Source organism: Gopherus evgoodei, chromosome 11, assembly GCF_007399415.2.
Source record: "Gopherus evgoodei ecotype Sinaloan lineage chromosome 11, rGopEvg1_v1.p, whole genome shotgun sequence".
Taxonomy (NCBI): domain Eukaryota; kingdom Metazoa; phylum Chordata; order Testudines; family Testudinidae; genus Gopherus; species Gopherus evgoodei.
In genome coordinates this window covers 41,496,741-41,516,739 of record NC_044332.1, presented here as the reverse complement: position 1 = coordinate 41,516,739, position 19,999 = coordinate 41,496,741, and the positions used below count along the sequence as shown (strand labels likewise).

Here is a 19,999-nt window from a genome sequence, read left to right as displayed (position 1 = left end):
ACAGAGATCAGGGAGGGGAGGGAGATAGTTCTTGTAAATTATAGTTGCTGTAGTTATATCACATCAAAACCATGTTTTATTTCATGCAAGGTACAATAGCTGAAGTTACATAGCTATTGTACCTTGCAAGAAAAAACATGGATTTGATGTGCTCTCTTCTTCAGTAGTCTTTGAAGAACAGGCTATTTGGAAAGTAGCTCTGTTGTCATTAGAACAGATTTGGTACAGCAAACATAACTTGGTCATCCATTAACAATTGTATGTTTTATTATTAAGTTTGAATAACTGATTCAGTCAAATTGATACAGTTTGACAACTAGATGATCCACCTGATATTAAAGTGCTGACTGATCATATGTTATTTCCATTTAAACTTTGTTGTTTGCAGTTTTGAGACACAGCATAAACAGCTGTGTAATCTGTTAATAAATGTACTAAGTAACCAAAATGAATGACCATGCAGATCCAGTTTTTAGATCTTACATTTGCTGTCTAGTTAAGACATAACCACATTACATAGTGAATAATGAAATATAAGTAGATGGTTAGTGTTTGTTTATCTGTGCCTGTAAAATGAAATGACCCCTATCAATCTCACCCAAACTAATCATGCAGCTAAAAAAATCATGTTTTTTATCCAGTGTTTCCTCAAATGTGAGGACAAGAAGGACATCAACAGACAGATCTCTTGATTGTTGTCTAGAGTCTCAACATGCTTGCTTGCTTTTTTCTTTCTTTCAATAAATTTCTAGCTGTTATGGTTGTGAAGAAAATCTTTAAAATGTGAAGCAGGTATAACCGATGTAGCAAGGTTGACCTGAGTTTCCAGAGAGCTTGAAACAATAGCTTTGAGAAGAGACTCTCATAAATTTCATTGGGCTCTAACTTGGATGCTAGTGATGATACTTTAAATGTTAACTCTTTCACTGCTCATTAAAGTGTGGAAAAAATGAGAGGAAGTATCATATTATGAAAATCTATACCAATGTTTCCAAAAGGCAAGGAGAGGGAGAGTAAAAGACGAGCCAGGGATAGTGCAGAAGATGTATATATTAAAATGCTTAGATCATTAACAACATATAGCAAGGTTGTAGCAGGGGTACAAATGGTTTTATTTTCTTGAATGGCAGATTAGCTTTAAAAGGTTTGGGAAACACTACATTAAACTATGTGAAATTCAAACCTTGGTTGGAAAATGATAATGCAAGCCTCAAAATCCTCAGTATATTTCTGCTCTGTGTCAGTCTCGATATGTTTTAGCACTTTTCCTTTGTTTGAAGGAAAAATGTGTCATGTTTAAGTGGACTTGAGACTTTATAGAAAACTTCAATCTTGCTTTTATTTTTGTCCCATCGCAAGATGCAAATTGCACACAGTTAAGGTTCTAGAGGTACAACTGCATCAAACCTGTTTCCCAGATAGCCAGATCTTGTAAACAAACCCTGTAGGCTAATGTACCAAAAACATGTGAACAGAGGACTTCATTTCCTCATTAGACTTGCTCCAGTCCATACTGTATCCTAGCGTAACAATTGTGGGGGATGCTTTTCACAATAATTAATAGTTTGTCTGGGTCTGTCATTACTGTGTTGTGTCTGAGTTAGACATAGGGATGGGTATTTCACCCTGGTGGGCTGACTGAGAAGCAGAGCCTACCCACATGGGGAGAAAAGGTGGAGGCTCTTTCTAAAAAAGTAATTATCTAGAAAAAAGTGACTTTTGTCCCTGAATAGGATGTGCACACAGGGAGCTATTCTGGAATAGTTTAAGAACATAAGAAAGGCAATACTAGGTCAGACCAATGGTCCATCTAGCCCAGTATCCTGTCTTCCAACAGCAGCCAGTGCCAGATGCTTCAAAGAGAGTGAACAGAACAGGACAGTGATCCATCACTTGATGCCCATTTCCAGCTCTGGCAGTCAAAGGTTTAAGGGCACCCAGAGCATGGGGTTGCATCCCTGACCATCTTGGTTAATATCCTATCCTCTGTGAATTAGAAAATTATTTTTTGGACCCAGTCACACTTTTGGCCTTCACTGCATCCCCTGGCAATGAGTTCCACAGGTTGATGGTGTGTTATGTGAAGAAGTACTTCCTGTTTGTTTGTTTTTGTTTGTTTTGTTTTGTTTTAAACTTGCTCCCTATTAATTTCATTGTCTGACCCCTGGTTCTTGTGAAGGGATAAATAATACTTCCCTATTCACTTTCTCTGCAGCTCAAGGTTGCAGCTGCCGACTATGCTTTGTTCTGAGGGTTGCAGCCTCCAGTGCTGGCAATATTATGCATGCATAATTTTCTGATTTATTTTTAAACATAATTGCCACTTTGTTAGGTTTAGTCCTCCAAGGAGTGGTATTTTGACCATTGTAGATCCAGCACTTTTGAATCCTCCTGCTCCTCTTTCAGTGCATCCTCAGGTCTTCTTGAAGCAGTTTCTGTTAAAGTGACAGGCCTGATTATGAAATGGAGCCTGTGTTGAAAACATAATATTAAAGTATGGGACTGACTCCAGCTACTGTGCCAATCAGAGTACACTGCTCTGAACCTTTCTTCGGGACACTCCTGACTGGCACTAGCCTGAGAGACAGGGCACTAGCAGTAGACAAAGGAAAGTAACTTTTACTAAATGCTTCTTTTATTTAGAAAAGTTTTTTGTTTAGGGCAGAACTCTCTTTCTGGAGCAGTTTCTCCAAACCCTCTGAGCTCTGTCACTGGGCTTGACTTACCACAGTCAGTATGTTCTTGGGTCAGGTGTTCAGGAGTTAAAGAGCAACTGCTTCTTGTACCCTAGACTTTTCCTTAAATCCACAAACCTCCTCAAACCTCAAAAGGTAACGCAGAGGATATCGGATTGCAGAGGGAGCGGGGAGTAATAGTTCCAGCTGGAGAGGATAAAGTTTGATCTCTTCCACACTGAAGGTTGGGAACAATGGGAGCTTTCTGCTGGAGCAGGATTTCAAAGGCCCGCTGAAGAATACTTTGTTGTAGATCACTGAGGATATTGGCAGATGCCCTTCACTAGCTTTGTGTGCTGTTCTCTAGCTCCAGTGTACAGTAGCCTGAAGCACCTTTAACAAAGCAGGAACACGGTGTAAGACAGGTGGGAAATGCGAGCATTTCAGACAAGACAGGAGGGGTTTTGTGAATGAGGGTGAGGCTGTCTTTGCAAGAGGCTGCTAGAGCCCTGACCAGCCTGCCTGGGCAGGGCAGTACGGGGGCCGCCACTTAGGTTATTTATGAAGTACGTGAGGTGTATTGTTGACACATGGAGTCTCACTCCATGGAAATGCCTGTCCCCAATGCACTGTTTGAAGCTAACTCACTGCTAATGTGTCTGATCTCTGGGTGTGCTACAGGACATTCCCCCACTTTTCCTCTCTTTCCACAGATCGCCTTGGTTCACGGTTCTCTCTGCTAGCTGGGGAAGACGTGTGAATGCGCACTACCCCCACGGCTCCACTCTTCTGCTGGTCCAGGAGATCGCCTCCTGCAGGGCTCGCTTTGCCGCTTCTCTTTGTGGTCCCTACACCAGGCTGCAGCCATCCACAGGGAGAGAAATACACCCACACTGGGACAAGTTGCAGCTGCCGTCTCCCAGCTGGGTCTGGCCTTAGCCCTTGCTGCTTTAAAACTCCGTTCCGCTATTACAGCCTAGTCCTTATGCGGTGGAATTTGAGTTTACGTAAAGTGTCATGTTTCATCTGCGTATATACTGCAGCATACGTATTAGCTCTGTAACCCAGATAATAACGGGTTGGATTGACCCTCTTCTACCCCTACATTGGGTGGGTTTTGGTTTTTTTGTGGCTGTGGAATCCTAGTCAATTCTGCGTCTTTTAAGGGCTGGTTCATATATTGTTCCTGATCTTTGATGTCCCTTCACATTAGGATGTAGCAGCAGCCCATTTCTCGTGAAAACAGTGCTTTGTGTAACTCAATTGACATTTGGCCTTGATACCTGTATCTCCTGTTAACTGAAACAAATTTCTAAAATAAATATGTACTTTGATCTTTCAGTCCTGCATTTTTAATGACAGCTCTTAACATCACTTCATTAAGAATACATTTCAGGAGACCGAAATGCTACGAGTTTGAAAGCTAATTATTTGTACAGAAAATTACTGAGGCACATTTCATTATTCGGCCCATTGTTTGTTCCGAAAACTAGAAATTCCCCCTCGATTTTTAAGTCAATTGCTTCCATCCATGCGGAGTTTATGGCATCCGAGGTATGGATTCCGTATGAGAACTTAATCCAACTTTCTATTAACTTTTTTGCAATGTAACAAATCGTTCTAGATGTTCAAAATACGTGGAGAAATAATTTATGTGAAGGGGAAAGAGAAACGCCGGCGCGTTCAATTGCTTTAAACATTGTACTTTTGACTTCCATTTCGTTTCTGAATTTTATTATTCAAATTACCCCTCAATCAAAAAGATACAATTCACTCGTGAAAAAGATCTCGACAGAAATCAGATCAAACTTGTAGAAGTTTAGGGACGGTGAAAGTGACATAGCCTGGCGTGGGTGGTTCGCTTGTTACATCTCCAGGAAATGTACGTGTTATCAGAATGGGCAGGAATGGGGATCTTTCCATTGTGTGTTGTGTCACGGCGACTCTAATCTCTTGTTCTGCCCTGAGTGTTGCTTCTGGAGTAAAACGGGATGTACGTGCGTTTCTGTCCCTTGCCTAAACAAAAGGGGAAGTAGGTTTACCCTGGCTGCGTCCAAGGAGCCCCGGGCACTGACATGTAGCATGTGTGCGTGTTCAAGTCACCCGGGAAAAGCCTTCTCTGAAATATCCCGGAGCCCCCAAAGGACCAGCGGGACGGCCCACAGTGAGCGCCTTGTCTCTGATCTCCAGCGATTCGATGCCTCTATTGTTGGATCGCTGGAGCTGCTGCATTCACTCGCATGGTTCCAATCAGATGTAAACATTTCGCAACTCTCTGGGAGGAGAGATCACACGCAAGGCACCGCCAGCATTTGGTTTTAAGTTTGCTTTGGAATTCATGTGTCCCACTACGGCGCTCTTCGATTGTTTGTCATAGCTGTTACCATCCTAACCAGGGGTGCTGGAGACCAGTAATTACCAGCTCCTCCTCGCCCTCTGCTATCAAGTGAGGACAACAAAGAAATGACCGCCCTAAAACTATACATTTCAAACACACAAACAGACTCAGATGTCAGCTTCACCGAGTTGGACGCGTCTTTATCTCTAGGTAATACACGGCAGAGAACTCTTGAACATCAGCAAAGGGGCTGAATCGATTTAAAGGCTTGGGACTGTTGTACTCATTTCCATAGTATCGATCTGACGAAGCATTTACAAGTGACAGGGAAGAGCCTCAAGTGACTCCTGGCTTAGGGGGTCAGTGTCACGGAGGGGGGGAGCAGCGGGAGCCCATACTTCTCCCCAGGACTCAATATGGAGCCGTGGGAGAGGACTTGGCACTTTAATCCCTTCAAAGAAACCGATCTAACTCAAGCCCTACCGCTCTTGGAAGTCGTTGAGAGGCCAGTGATTGTTTCTGCAGGAAAGCCAGATAAAGATCTCTGTGTGCTGCCGTTTAAAAAGGCTTCCTTGGCAACGTGAATACAATCAACCCGACAGCTACAGGGAGGCTCGAGTTACCTGGGGAAACAGTGACACAAATGTGAGCGAAGGGAGGGGCAGGGCTCTAAAGTTTGGCCAAGATAGTCATGAACGTCCTTGTCTGGCACGTGTCCGGAGCGGCCGCTGTGTATCCCGGGGATGAGACCGCATCAGAGGGGCTAGTTCTGCGGGCGGCGAAGGGATTGCACCGCCGAGCAGAGCCGGAGAAGGAGCGCGAGCGCCACTCTCGCAAGTCCCGAACAGCGAGCGAGCGGCGCTCGGCTTCACCTCGCGCCCTCCCTGCAGACGCGCGCAGCTGGGAAAGGCGGTGGGCGCCGCTGAGATCCGAACGCGGGGCCGGGAGGGGCCCGGAAACCACTGGCGTGTTTGCTACGGAAAGTTTTCTCGCCCACGTGGGCCAAAGCCAATTCGATGTTAAAACACAGGCAGCGCCCCAGAGCTGGGAGGAACAGATCCAGTGACGCTGCGGCCAGCTGCGGGAGATCAACAAGCGGCTTAAGCGGAGATCTGAGTAATAGTTTCCAGTTTCCTGATATTGCCACCCGTACTATAGTTCAAACAGTTTAGCGGAACCAGCCAAACTGGGAGGCGTTTTACACACACCCGTTCAGTTTAACACACACACAACCAAGAGAGACGCTCATCTTCATTTTAAAAAGTCAGGTCTTTTACACACCTTTATATCACCCTCCTCCCCCCCAGGAAAATAACACGTTCTCTGTTATTTTCGCAGGCTTTAAGTTTTAATGCCGATTGCACGTGACCAAAGAACCCATTTTAACTCCACTACATCGACCTCTGGCTTGAGCCCAGCGCCACAGTAATTACAGAAAACACAGAGCACAGATTGCTCTTCCTGAAACCAGCACCAGAGCGGGAAAAGTGTGTGTTTGGTAGCTAAGCAATATCAATGGAGTTCGCTTTTCTCAGCTTCAGGAGAGAGAGAAAAAAAACTGTAGCGAAGTTTTCCAGCTGGGATCTACCAACCCGGCTCAGGTGAACTCGCTGTGTTTGTATTGTTACTTTGAATCATCAAACTCTAACAGCGGAATCCGCAGGCAGATTTCTCTGGGGATAACAGAGACACATTGTCACTTTACTCTGCTACAAATCCTTAATTGCAAAAAAAAAAAAAAAAAAGCTAGGGGTGGGGGGATCCAGTGTCTTGAGCATCCAATGCGTGGGTCTCCCCAGGCGGTAAAGGGGCCCTTTGATCAAGAAAATCCAATTATTTGTGTATATACATTTCCCACATAGTGATTACTTCATTAATTGTCCCGCCTTTATCTCCTCCCTTCCCATCCCCCCTAATAATCAGTTCTTTTATCCAGACCAACAAACACACCATAGGAGCTTTGTGGATTCAAAGGATTTGCTTTCGCTTCTGAAAGAGCCGCTATTCTTTGATGATTGGGTAGCGGCAAACTTCAAAGCCATAAATCTTCCCTCTGACTGGCTGGCGGCCCAGCAAAGTCCTTATCAAATTCTTGGAGGTGATCCTGGTGCAGTCAGACAGTCCGCGCAGAGGCAGCGCGGGGGGGTGGGCCGGACGCAGAGCAAAGAGATCAGAGGGAAGGAGAGAGAAGGAAGCTGGGCAGCTCCTCGTCTTCCCCTTGGCGTCTCCATGCCTCGGCACTGCCCCGGTATCCTCCCCTTGCTCCGGGAGCAGTAACCATGGCCGCAGTGGCCGTCCTCCGGAACGACTCTCTGCAGGCTTTCCTCCAGGTCAGTACCGGCGCCGCCCAAGGAGAGCCCAGCCCTGGCGGGGGGGGGAGGTGGGGAATCGCTGTGTGTCTCTCACTCTGACAAAGACGAACCTAAGTTTGAAGTTATGAGGGAAACAGCGCTCCAAGTAATGCTAAAGCAGGGAGCAGCCAGGCTACTTTGATCTGGGGATCTCGAAGGCAGTGTGAGCCCCTATCCGTAAGAGGTTGAAAGAACAGGTCTCAAGAAAACTAAAGAAATCTCCTTGGATTAATAACTCCCCACTCCGTTTAGAGTCCGGCTGGCCACTAGATGAAGAAGTTCCTTGGGGGCTCAAACCATTCGCTTGCAACGGGTGCTGTAAACAATCACTCCTGGGCTACGGAGCAGCGTCGGGGGGTTGAGTGATGGCCATTGACTTTTGCATGCGGGACCTAGAGTTACTTGAAAGATCACATAGCACAAAGGGGCGTGTGTTTAGAGAGCGGGAGAGCCGCTTGTTGTGGCCTGTCCTGCTGCTGACTCAGGCTTCTCTTTACAGACGTCTCAGTACTGTTTGGGGAAAGTTTCTGCCCATGTGATGAGCGATCAGAGCTCTCCGGTTCCCCGGAGAACGCACAGAAACTTTACTGTTCCTTGAGCTGCAGCGTCTGCTGTGGGTGGAAAAGGGAGATGATCGCGGGGTAGGCAGCGGTCAGTGACCTGGTCTTTCTCCTCCCTCCCCCACATGCAGGATCGCACCCCCAGCGCCTCTCCAGACTTGGCGAAGCACTCGCCCCTGGCGCTCTTGGCCGCCACCTGTAGCCGGATCGGACAGCCGGGCGCCGCCCCTTCGGATTTCCTGCAGGTCTCCTACGACCCAGCTCTGGGATCCCCATCCAGGATCTTCCACCCGTGGAGTAGCGAGATGCCAGCCCATTCCCCCGGGGGGCTCCCCCCTCCGCATCCCAGCCTGGGGCTCACCCCCCAGAAGAGCCACCTGCAGCCTTCCTTCGGGGGCGCTCACGAGCTGCCCCTCACCCCCCCGGCTGACCCTTCCTACCCCTATGAGTTCTCCCCAGTCAAGATGCTCCCTTCCTCCATGGCCGCCTTACCCTCCAGCTGCCCCCCGGCCTACGTCCCCTACGCCGCCCAGGCCGCCCTGCCCCCCGGCTACTCCAACCTACTGCCCCCGCCGCAGCCCTGCAGGCAGCTCTCCCCCACCCCGGCCCCCGAGGACATCCCCTGGTGGAGCCTCCAGCAGGCGGGGGCGCCGGGCGGCTGCAGCCACCGCTTCCCTGCCGCCGGCCTGCCCAGGAGCCTGGTGCTGGGCCCCTCGGACCTGGCCCAGTACCAGACGCAGATCGCCGCCCTGCTGCAGACCAAGTCACCCCTGGCGGCCACGGCCCGGCGCTGCCGCCGCTGCCGCTGCCCCAACTGCCAGGCGGCAGCAGGCAGCGCCCCGGAGGCGGAGCCGGGCCGGAAGAAGCAGCACATCTGCCACATCCCGGGCTGCGGCAAGGTCTACGGCAAGACCTCGCACCTGAAGGCGCATCTGCGCTGGCACACGGGCGAGCGGCCCTTCGTCTGCAACTGGCTCTTCTGCGGGAAGAGCTTCACGCGCTCGGACGAGCTGCAGCGGCACCTGCGGACTCACACGGGCGAGAAGCGCTTCGCCTGCCCCGTGTGCAACAAGCGCTTCATGCGCAGCGACCACCTGGCCAAGCACGTGAAGACCCACCAGAACAAGAAGCTCAAAGCCGCGGGCGACGGCGTGAAGCGGGAGGACACACGGGGCCTGTGACCCGGGTCCGCCCGGCCCGGCCGGAGAGATTCGGGACCCACCGCCCCGCCTACGGAGCCCCCGCGCCCGGAGCCCTGGCCCGGGAGACTGGAGGACCTGCGATGCGAGCCCCGCAGCCCTGGGAGGGGCAGGAGCCGAGCCCTAGTCGGGAGAGCGCTGGGCTTCGCTGCCTTCTCCCGGGGGTGGGGCTCTAGCCCTGGGAGGGCGCCCGAGGACCTGCTCCCGGCCCGGGAGGGCCCAAGCTCTGCGCCCCCATGGAGCTCTAGGAATTGGAGCCCTGTCCTGGAGGCTTACGGGGGCCCCCAGCGGTACTGTCCTGTGTACGTCCCATTGCCCTAAGAAGCCCTTGGACGAGTCCCCTTCTGTGGCCCCAGAGCAAAGATGCGGGAAATACGTGGCTCCTTTCCGCCTTGCTACTGGCATCGGGGTCTTTCTGGTTGTTGCTCAGTGGGAGTGAAGTGCCAGCTGTTTCCAGCGATCTGTCCCGCTCCTTTTCAGGGGGAGCTCTGGACGCAGGCTGGGCCACAGGATCACTCCCCCACTTTGGAAAATGGGTTACCTACAATGGTCTGCTCTAAGCCAGTAAACGGGAGCAGCAGCTTTAGTCTGGGGACCTGGCTCATGGGTCCTCGTTTCTTTCAGGGGAAGAGACTGAACTTTTGTGTACAGGTTATTTAATAGCTTTGTTTGAATAAAAGTGTTTTTCTTGTCCTTGGCTCCACGCGGGGGCTCCAGCATGAGATGTTTCTGTAAAGCGACCTGCAGTTGCAGCGTGAAAATAAATACATTAACACCGAGGTCACATTGGGAAGATCCCACTGAGTCGGTTTCATTTGATCTTTTCTTCCTTCTGAAGGCTTTACAAAACGCCGCGGTTTGAAGAACTATTTTATCGTTTATTTAATCTGAACAAATGCACCGGTCACATTTATTTGGTAAACACTCAACTGTTGCAATAGTTTAAGCCACAGTCTGTTCCCCACATTTCATGCTCCCAGATATCTTTGCCAAGACAAGACAAAATTTTCATAGTATTCCATGGTATTCTACAGTAATAGAAGAAAGACTTAACTTCTGCTGAGCGCACGTTACCTGTAATACGGTCCAAATGTTTAACACTAAACTTTAACGGAGTACGAATTCACATTAATTTAGGAATACCGATTGAGAGCTTTGTAAATGATCTAAAACTGGGGTCCTTTGGGTTGATGCTGCCTTCACTCCTTCTGGTATAGCCAAGCCATAGGCATAAAGGGGAAACAAAAGATGAAAAAATAATTAAATCTTCACAGAGTCCATGGTACAAACTATATTCTGAATCTGAATACAGGTGGGAATAGTCAAAGTTAATATACCCTTCTTATGTGAAATGAAATGCATGACAGCATGATATTGTGGTCAGCTTTAACTAGCCATTTCCTGCCTTTTTGTTGGGCTATGTCACAGCACCATTAAAAATACTTTTGATATTTTAATTTTCTTTTTGTTTAACTATTGCACTATTTTGGGGGTAGGGTATTTTCAATGCTCCCTCATCCTATCCAAGAGGCCAAAATGATTGTCAAGTAACTTGAGTAAGTCAAGATCTAGGGATTTTTTTACACACAGTTATACATTTGAAAAATGGTATTTACCAATAAACTAATACAGCTCCCCTTGAGGCATTATCAGTCATGTATGTATGTATTTAACCACTGTATACTGTTACCAATTGTCTTTTAAAAGTACTGTAGTTACTGTATTTTACATTAGGCAGTTTGCTAATAAAATATTAAAGTCATCATAAAAAAAATCAAACTCAGCAGGATCTTTGACTAATCACTTGCTAAATTTCACTTTTAAAACTAGGAACTAATATATTAACAATTCTCTACTGGATATAAACATAAACCTCCATTAATTATCAATAAAATAGTCAAAGGTTCTTTTAACAAATTGGTCAAAACTTGTTTTTTGGTTGAATATTACATGTCAAATTTCAGGCTGAAATAGACCTACGAAGTGGGTATTGTAATAGAAGTTCTAGGACAACCTTAATTATAAATACAGATATTGGTTGCCAGACAGCTTTTAATCAAGTGTTGGAGTTAAGAAGTTTTTAAAATATTTATAATGTTTAATGATAGTAAATGTAAAATTGGTGGTGTTATATATTTGTTAAGATTTGATCTCTCTATAAAAAGAACCCAATTCAAAAGTACTCCAGTGAACCTTAACATCTGAAACACTTAGGAGTTCCTGTCTAATTTGTAATTCTCCAAAACTGCATATTACATCTATAGGAGAATATATTCATTTGTATGATCCTAAAATAATTTCTGCAGCAATAATTTCAGGGTTAAAGTATTAAATCAACGGGATATAATGAGCTATTGGCTATTAAAGATTCTTGCATATCTACTCTATAATATCTTATATGACAGAAATAGTTTAGTTTTAATGAATGAATGAAATTCTGTTGCAAAATATACTATATTATATATTAGATATAACTTTAGGCTGCTGATACTACTTCATGACATTATTTATATTGTAAAGAAGAAAGCAACAATAACAGGGGAAATGATAGGCATAGAGAGGGTCCAGATCCAGAGGACCTCACTCAGGTAACACTTTCACTGAGACAAGATCAGGCCCTGAATATGTTAACTATGCAATGATTTTCAATTTTAAAAGATTTTCTAGTATGAAATGGCTTCTTCTGTCCTTCCTTTCTTTGGGATTGAGTCATATTAAGTGGTTAGTACAATTAACAAGATATAGAAAGCCTCACATTAACACTGGTTTAAATAGGAATTTGTTTCACAAAACAGGGAAATTACCAATTTTTAAAAAATTATTCAATTCCATGTACAATTCAATTCTATTTGCAACGGAAATGGACAGTGCTGTTGATAGCAATGGGGAGAAAGGACGTAAAGTTTTACAGTGTGAAAGCTCCACTCAAATATAATATAAATATAAAGGACTTTGATGTTGCCACAGTATAATGGCCTTTTGCTGCTAAAAAAAATGGCAAGACCAATGTGAACCACAAAAATGAGGTGAATCAAGATATTTGTTGTTTTATAGCAGGAGTTTGGTCTGTAACAAATGCAGAGAAGGGCTCCTATCTATGACAGTGTCCCATTCCAATGCCTTTATCCTATTATACTGAACAAGGCTAACATAAATAGCCTGATGATCACTGATGCAGCAGAGTGGCAGTTTCTAAACTAGATCATTATAGATAAAACTGTGTTCTAATTGAATTACAGCATGGATTTGATCTGTATCTAGCTAATCAAAAGCCTTGCTATTTGTAACTGTTCATTTTTATAAGTATACTTTTTTTATAACTAAATTGGTCTTTAGTTAGCTGCTTTTCTTATATTTGTGGCTACCAATCAGATATATTACTCAGAGTGGGTGGGACACATTATTTCATTTGGTATAATATACTTGGGCCCGATTTTGCTTCCAGTGAAGTCAATGGCAAAACTCCGATTGACTTTGGTGTTGCAGGATCAAGTTCATAGTAAAGTGGCATGTTCTGTTTTGGCTGGTTCCTGAGACAAAACTGTTGAAGTAGATAAAGCTTCTCTATTGACTTAATTGCTAGCAGGATCAGGCCATAGGACTTTCAAGTGGTAGGGTGACCAGATGTCTCGATTTTATAGGGACAGTCCTGATATTTGGGGCTTTGTCTTGTATACATGCCAATTACCCCCACTCCCATCCCAATTTTTCACCCTTGCTATCTGGTCACCCTAGGTAGAACAGGGCCAGATAGTCCTATCACTATGTCATTGGGGATTTCTGCTAAAAAAAAAACCCCAAAAGAAACAAAAACCCTGAAGGCTTGATGTAGTCCATACATTTTACATGGTACCCACATGTAAAACAGAAAAATGCGCAAATTAAAAATATAGAAAGTCAACTTTAACTGAATGTTTGTCAGGACAAAATATTCACCAATTTAAAACTTTATGTCAATGGTAGTCAAAAAAACCAATCCAATATCTGGAATCAGTGACAAACGTAAATAATGAAGCCTGAAAAGTTATGTAGAATTTAACAGTCAAATGAATTTTGTGATATAAGGAACAACACATTGCAGTAACATATTGCATACATTTCTGGAATTTATTTCTACCTCAAATTATACACTACAATAAAAGTAACTGTATTAACTTTGCATTCCTAAAATACATTGTGCACCTATAATTGCTTGCAATCAACTAGCAGTTAGTTTTATAAAATTAAATGCTTAATATTATTTAATTATAAATGTTGAGTATGTGTGCTATTTAAGGTCAGTTCAGCTCTGAATTTTAAATCTAGGTTAGTTGCTATAACAGACACCTCATATAGGCTAATTTATCTTACAGTTCATTCAAATTAATTTATAAGAAAAATACATTATATGGTCTCAAAAATTAAATCTTGAAATGTTTTCTGTACAGTGTTGAAAGGTGACTTTCACACCTGGGGAAACTTGAAAAAAGAGAACATTCTATATTAAAAGAAAAAGATCTATTCTCCATCACTATTAGCTATAGAGTCAAAACCTGCAATCCTGACTCAGGCCTTGAGCCAGACACGACTCATATGACTTCAGTAGGACTCATGCCTAAGTAAGGATTTCAAAATGAGAATTTTAGTCTTCACATTCTCTCTCTGCTTGATAATCCAACAAAACCATAATCTTGGGTTTACGAGGATCTCAGTCTGTTACTGTAGAAGTAAATATAAATATCACAATTTCAGCTACATAACTTCACTTCCGAACTGAGTAGAAGGAGTAAGTAAATTGTGAAGGGAAATTTCTTCTTTAAACACACATCTTTGGGTAAAAAAAACAACAGTGACAATGAAAATTTTTTTTAAAATGGAAGGTAAATGATATATTTTTAAAATCTTTCAAGTTAAAGTGATGTTTATAAAGTTGTAAAACCATTGAAGATGATGTAGCTAATCTAACAGTTTATGATTTATTAATAGCATGACTGACAAATTCAACCCACAATAGGAAGTTCTGCATAAAAATCAGTGTCGGAATAGATCCTGTGTTATAAATTATTCCTGGGCATTTTTTGTTGGTGTTTCAGATAGATTTTATCTTATGAGGGTTAACATTTTATTACCCAGACACCTTTTTTCTAAGCATAATACCAATTTTTTCCTTTGCAAATTTCTCTGATACATTTGCTAGTTATACTGTCTTGCATCTTTTTAAAAGTCTCTTACTTGATTGAGGTATCCAGTAAAATAATGTCCGCATGTGTTATTCTTCCCTCTATGACTGAAAACAAATAGATGTAATTTGTTAAAGATTTAATCACATAATTGGGGCATACTGGGATGTTTGCAGATATCTATAGGTTACATTAATTTTAGAGTAACTCTAGCTCACATATTACAAATTTGAACATTGTCATTACTAATATCTCAGCTCATAGACTGTTGAATACGGAAGAAACAGGCAATATTATATACTTGCTGACATCCTGATAGCTTTATTTATTGGACATGATGTACATTCTACCCTTCACTTTCTTTATTATGCTGAAACATTATCCCCAATAGTATTTCAGGCTTTGGTATAATCATTAGACATGTGGCAATCCACTTGCAGCTTAGGCATTATTCATTATATTCACTCCATGCAGAGGACCAGCACAGTACCTATGCACCTTTAAGTGAGTCTTAAGCAGTGCATGGGCATTGTGCTGGTCCTCATCTGGGTGAGTTTCACTCTATATGTAGTGAAGTACACACATAGAGTACCCAGCTTATTGAAAAGAATGTTTATGACTTCAGAATAGATCCTCTATTCTTTTTTTTATTCTTCCAATTATTTTAAAAGACATAGGTTTACTCATTAATTATATACCCATTTTAGTGAACTTCATCTGAATTCTTATTTAAAGATATGTAGATTTCAGTTGCCTCAGCAGATGATGAATTTACCTGCTAACCCACAGGTCTTGTAGATTTTCATGCCAAACTTGAGAAAAATATGTCATGCATCTACTGTAAGAGAAATCCACTCTATCTTCCCCTCCTGGCTTCTGGCAGTCAGAGGTTCAGAATTGCCCTTAGCATGGGGTTACATCCCTAACCATCTTGGCTAATAGCTGTCAAGGACCTATCCTCCATAAAATTATCTAGTTCTTTTTTAACCCAGTTATACTTCTGGCCATCACAACATCCCATGACAACGAGTTCCACAAGTTAATTATGCATTATGTGAAAAAGTATTTCTTCTTGTTTGTATTAAACCTGATACCTATTAATTCATTGGGTCTCTCTCTTTCTCTCTCACACACACACACACAGAGCTGTTGGGAAAGGATGAATAACACTTCTCTATTCACTTTTTCCACACCATTCATGATTTTATAGATTTCTATTATGCCCCCTCAATAGTCTCTTTTTTAAGATGAACAGCCCTAATCTTTTCAGTTTCTCCTTGAATAGAAGCTATTCCTATGCTTGATCCTCCTTGTTGCCTTTTGTGAACCTTTTCCAGTTCCACAATATCCTTTTTGAAATGAGGTGACCAGAACTGGACACAATAGTCAAGGTGCAGGTGAACCATGGCTTTATATACTGGAATTATATTATCTGCCTTATTTTCTATCCCTTTCCTAATAGTTCTTAACATACTGTTAGCCTTTTTTACCATAGCTACACATTGAGCTGAAGTTTTCAGAGAACTATCCACAATGACTTCAAGGTCTCTTTCTTGAGAGCTAACAGCTCATTTAAAACCCATCATATGTGTGTAGTTGGGATTATTTTTTCCAGTATGCTTTTGTGTTTGGGTGGACAAACCCCACACTAGAGAACAAGGAGTTAAGGAGCAACTCTAGGCCCAGGTGCTCCCAACAAGCCACACCTGCAAAGCCTGCACAAGTTGGAGACGGTGCTTAAAAGGGGAAGCAGAGCTGGTCAGAGGAGAGCAGGCAGTGGAAGGAAGTAGATCTCTGCTCTGAGCTCTGGGGAAGTACTGTCCCAGGAGTTCTCGTAGCCTGAGACCTGGATGAATAGACCTTATAGGACCTACAAAGGAGAGATGGTTGACTGATTGGGAAGGTTACAGACTGTGTTTGTTATTCTATAATTTACTCCATAGGAAGAAGGGTAGTAAATGGTTCTGGGGGTAGGCAGCTGCATAGCACCCTAAGGTGCAGAACATAGCTGCCCACCAAAAGTCCTAGGGGAAGCCGAAGGACAGGACTATAAGTGAGAAGGAGTAACCACCTGCTGCACCCCTGCTTGAGCCCTAAGCAGCACTGGTGATGAGCATTCCCATTTTACAGCATTACTTTGCACTTTCCAATGTTGAATTTCATCTACCATTTTGCTGCTCACTACTCAGTTTTGTGAGATCCCCTGCAATTCTTCTCAGTCAGCTTTGAACTTAACTATTTTAAATAACTCTGTAACATTTGCAAACTTTGACACTTTTCCAGATCATTAATGAATCTGCTGAACAGCATATGTCCCGGTACCGATTCTTGGGTAACTAAGGAAACTAAGGGTGATCCAGTCACTACTTATCCACATGCTTGTTGATACCCTGAAATCATTCTAATAGATTGGTGAGGTATGACTTCCCTTTACAAAAGCATGTTGACTCTTCCCCAACAAATAATGTACCTCTATATATATCTGATAACAACATTCTTTACTATATTTTCTACCAGTTTGCCCAGTACTGAAGTTAGGCTCGCCAGTGAGGATTGCCTCTGGACCCCTTTATAAAAATTGGTGTAAATATAAGGCAGCCTGAAGCTGTCCAGTGGGCATTCTTTGCCATTTCTCAGGGAAGGGAGGCAATGGCCATCTTCTCCCATCCCCTTCTGGGTGATTTGCTCCCTAGAGGGAGCAAGAACAGAGCAGTCTCTTTTTGCAGTGACTGCGCTTGTACTTTGCCCTTCCAGGGCTGTGGTGGAGGGAAGGCCTTTGCAGAGTGCTGCAAGGGTCAGTTAAAATCTTGACACCTGATTACTTTACACTTCAAAAAAACTTGCATGTTGGCTTGATTATTATACCTTATTTTACAACAGTGTAACTCCATTGACTTCATTGGAGTTACTCTTCATGTACACAATAACACCCTTGTCCTGATTCTCCTCCCAGTTCTTAACATTTTTCAGTAGTCAAAAGTAATCATCTTTTCAATTTTTCCCAAATATTAATCAAATCTTATGAGCTTTTTATTAAAAAGCTCGTCAAGGTCATTATACAGCTTATTAAATCTACAGTATTTGCAAAGTAAAGGTAGTAGAGGGTATGTTCAATGCTTGAATAGTTAAGAGAGGTAACAATCAGACAGAACTGTGAGAAATGTTATCAGAGTAATTTGACAAATCCCATGGGGTACTATAAGTAAAACTGACTTTGGAGCAACACTATTAATGTATGCAAACTCTAAAATTGCTATGCTAATATGTGTCTTTACCCCAATCAGTACCTGGAAATGACATGGAGGACTGTAATGATCATGCTCAGTGCACCCCCAACATCCCACCAAAGGCAGGTTCTTCCCTCCCCCACCCCTGTCAGCTGAAGAAATTTCTTGAAAAGGGTCACATACCTCAAGAAGAGAGATAAGAGAGGCAGGGGCATGAAGATTATCGCCCCTCTAATAATCCAGAGGGTGATGGAAAAGAGAAGGAAATAGTTTTCAGTGGGGAGCACTCACCTTTGGACAAGAATCCCTCTACCTAGCTCCTTGCAGGATCCAGTAGAAATGAATAAAATAATCCCTCAGCCCATATACTCACAAGTATTGTTCTTCATAAACAGTACAGAATGAAGAATCTCATTTCTCTTCTCTCCCATCCCCTTGGATCTCACAAAAGGCAAGAGCCATACATCTGTAATAATTCCCAGTCTTCTGTGTAGCTCTTAGCATGAGAGAGAGAACACAACCAAGAAAATGTAGGAGGTCGGACTGGAGTAAAAAAGCTAATTTGTATGAATTACTTGTTCCCTTTCAGAAACCAGGTGAATTTTAGGTAGGATTCCATTCAATAAAACTCACCAGTGTGCAGCTGGCTTATGTTTTTTTGTAGGGCTTATGTGCTCCCAAAGAATGCAAAACATTATGCATTTGTGCTATTGTGAGTTATAGATACATATTGAGAAGACAGATTCCAAAATCTGAAAGGTAATCTTAGTGAAATAAGTGTCCACAGACAGGTTTATACTGGTTTAAACTAAATCTGTTTAAAATCACATCTGTAATTTTCATATGCAGTGTAACTCTCTTGTGTAGACAAGGCCCAATTTACACTCATGCTTCTCATGGCTCTGGGCAGTCAATAATAGCTAGAATACAGCACAACATGTTCTGGCCATGCAGCCTGTTGCTAGAATTTACAATGGGAGGATGCAGCACAGAGCTAGTTATTCTATAGGACCTTGAAGAAGCTCTACCTTGGCAGAGGAAGCAACTTATAGAAAAGACGTACCCCACCTTTCACCCTGGAGATAAGCACATTAAAGTTAAGCACATATGTAAACATTTGCAGGGTCAGAGTCTCATTATTAAGAACAAGTATGTTGCTTTTCTAATTTGCCCATGTGCTCAGAGAATTAATGTTCTATTTCTTCTGTCCTGAGCTTTGAGACTTACAAAGTTTGGCTCTCTTGTAGTTTTCCTGACGGGGTACGATAAGGAGTTATCATACAACATATAATTTATTTTGTTTTTGCTTTTGAAAAATGCGTAGTCACTCTATACCGATGAGAGAGAGCTCTCCCGTCAACATAATAAAACCACCTACACAAGCAGCAGTAACTATGACGATAGGAGAGCGACTCCCGCCAACATAGCGCTATGCACGCAAGCGTTTATGCCAGCGAAACGTATGTTGCTCATAGGGTTGCCAACCCTCCTGGACTGGCCAGGAGTCTCCCAGAATCAGCCTCAATCTTCCAGTTGCTATTGAAAGCAATCCGGGAGATTTTAATAGGCCAAAAGTCTGGTCGGCAGGGGTGGTGCAGCAGGACTAAGGCAGGCTCCCTAACTGTTCTGGCTTCATGTGGCTCCCTGAAGCAGTGGCATGCCCCTGTGGCTCCTAGGCACAGGCAGGGGCTGCCAGGGTGTCTCTGCGTGCTGCCTCCGTCCCGAGCACCAACTCCGCAGCTCCCATTGGCCAGGAATGGCAGCCAATGGAAGCTGTGGGGGCAGTGCCTGCAGGCAGTGGCAGCAAGCAGAGACCCCCCTGGCCACCCCGGCCTGCACCTAGGAGCTGCAGAGACATGCTGCCAGTTCCGGGAGCTGCCCCAGGTAAGCACTTTCCAGCTAGAGCCCGCACCCCACATTCCCTCCTGCACCCAAACTCTCTCTCAGAGCCCACACCCCATCCCCCTGTCCCAGCCCTGAGCCGCCTGCTGCACCCAAACTCCCTTCCAGAGCTTGCACACCACACCACAACCCCTGAGCCCCCTCCTGCACCCAAACTCCCTCCTAGAGCCTGTCCCAGACCGGAGCCCTCTCCTGCACCCAAACCCCTACCCCAACCTGGAGAAAGTGAGTGAGGGTGGGGGAGAGCGAGTGGTGGAAGGAGGGGGATGGAGTGAGCAGGGGCAGGGCCACAGAGAAGGGGAAGGGCCTTGGGGCAGGGAGTGGGGCAAGGGGGGGTTGGGTCTGGCAGTTAGACAGTTGGCAACCCTCCTTACTCAGGGGTGTGGTTTTTTCATACCCCTGAGCAACGTAAGTGTTGCCGACATAAGTGGTAATCAGGGCCGGTGCAACCATTTAGACGGACTAGGCGGTTGCCTAGGGTGCCAAAAAGCGGCGCCCCCCAATTTTTTTTAAATGGTTGAGCAGCCGCTGCTGCTGGGACAGAGAGGAAGTCTGAGCTGCCACCGGCAGCCCAGGGTGTCCCCTGGG

At 44.2% G+C, this 19,999-nt stretch overlaps 2 protein-coding genes across 2 annotated transcripts in view; both read left to right on the top strand.

Annotated features, from left to right (window-relative positions):
* MYO3B (myosin IIIB) overlaps positions 1–3,950 on the top strand; it is a 394,363-nt gene extending 390,413 nt beyond the window's left edge. The window contains exon 37 of the mRNA XM_030580743.1: positions 3,389–3,950. The gene's annotated coding sequence lies outside the window, so the exon portion shown is untranslated. The remainder of the gene's footprint in view (positions 1–3,388) is intronic.
* A 3,115-nt stretch (positions 3,951–7,065) lies between these two features.
* Positions 7,066–10,760, top strand: SP5 (Sp5 transcription factor). The gene is made up of 2 exons (XM_030580171.1): positions 7,066–7,343; positions 8,056–10,760. The coding sequence occupies exons 1-2, from the start codon at positions 7,293–7,295 to the stop codon at positions 9,103–9,105; spliced, it is 1,101 nt and encodes a 366-aa protein (XP_030436031.1). The 5' UTR covers positions 7,066–7,292; the 3' UTR covers positions 9,106–10,760.
* The last annotated feature ends 9,239 nt before the right edge of the window (positions 10,761–19,999 follow it).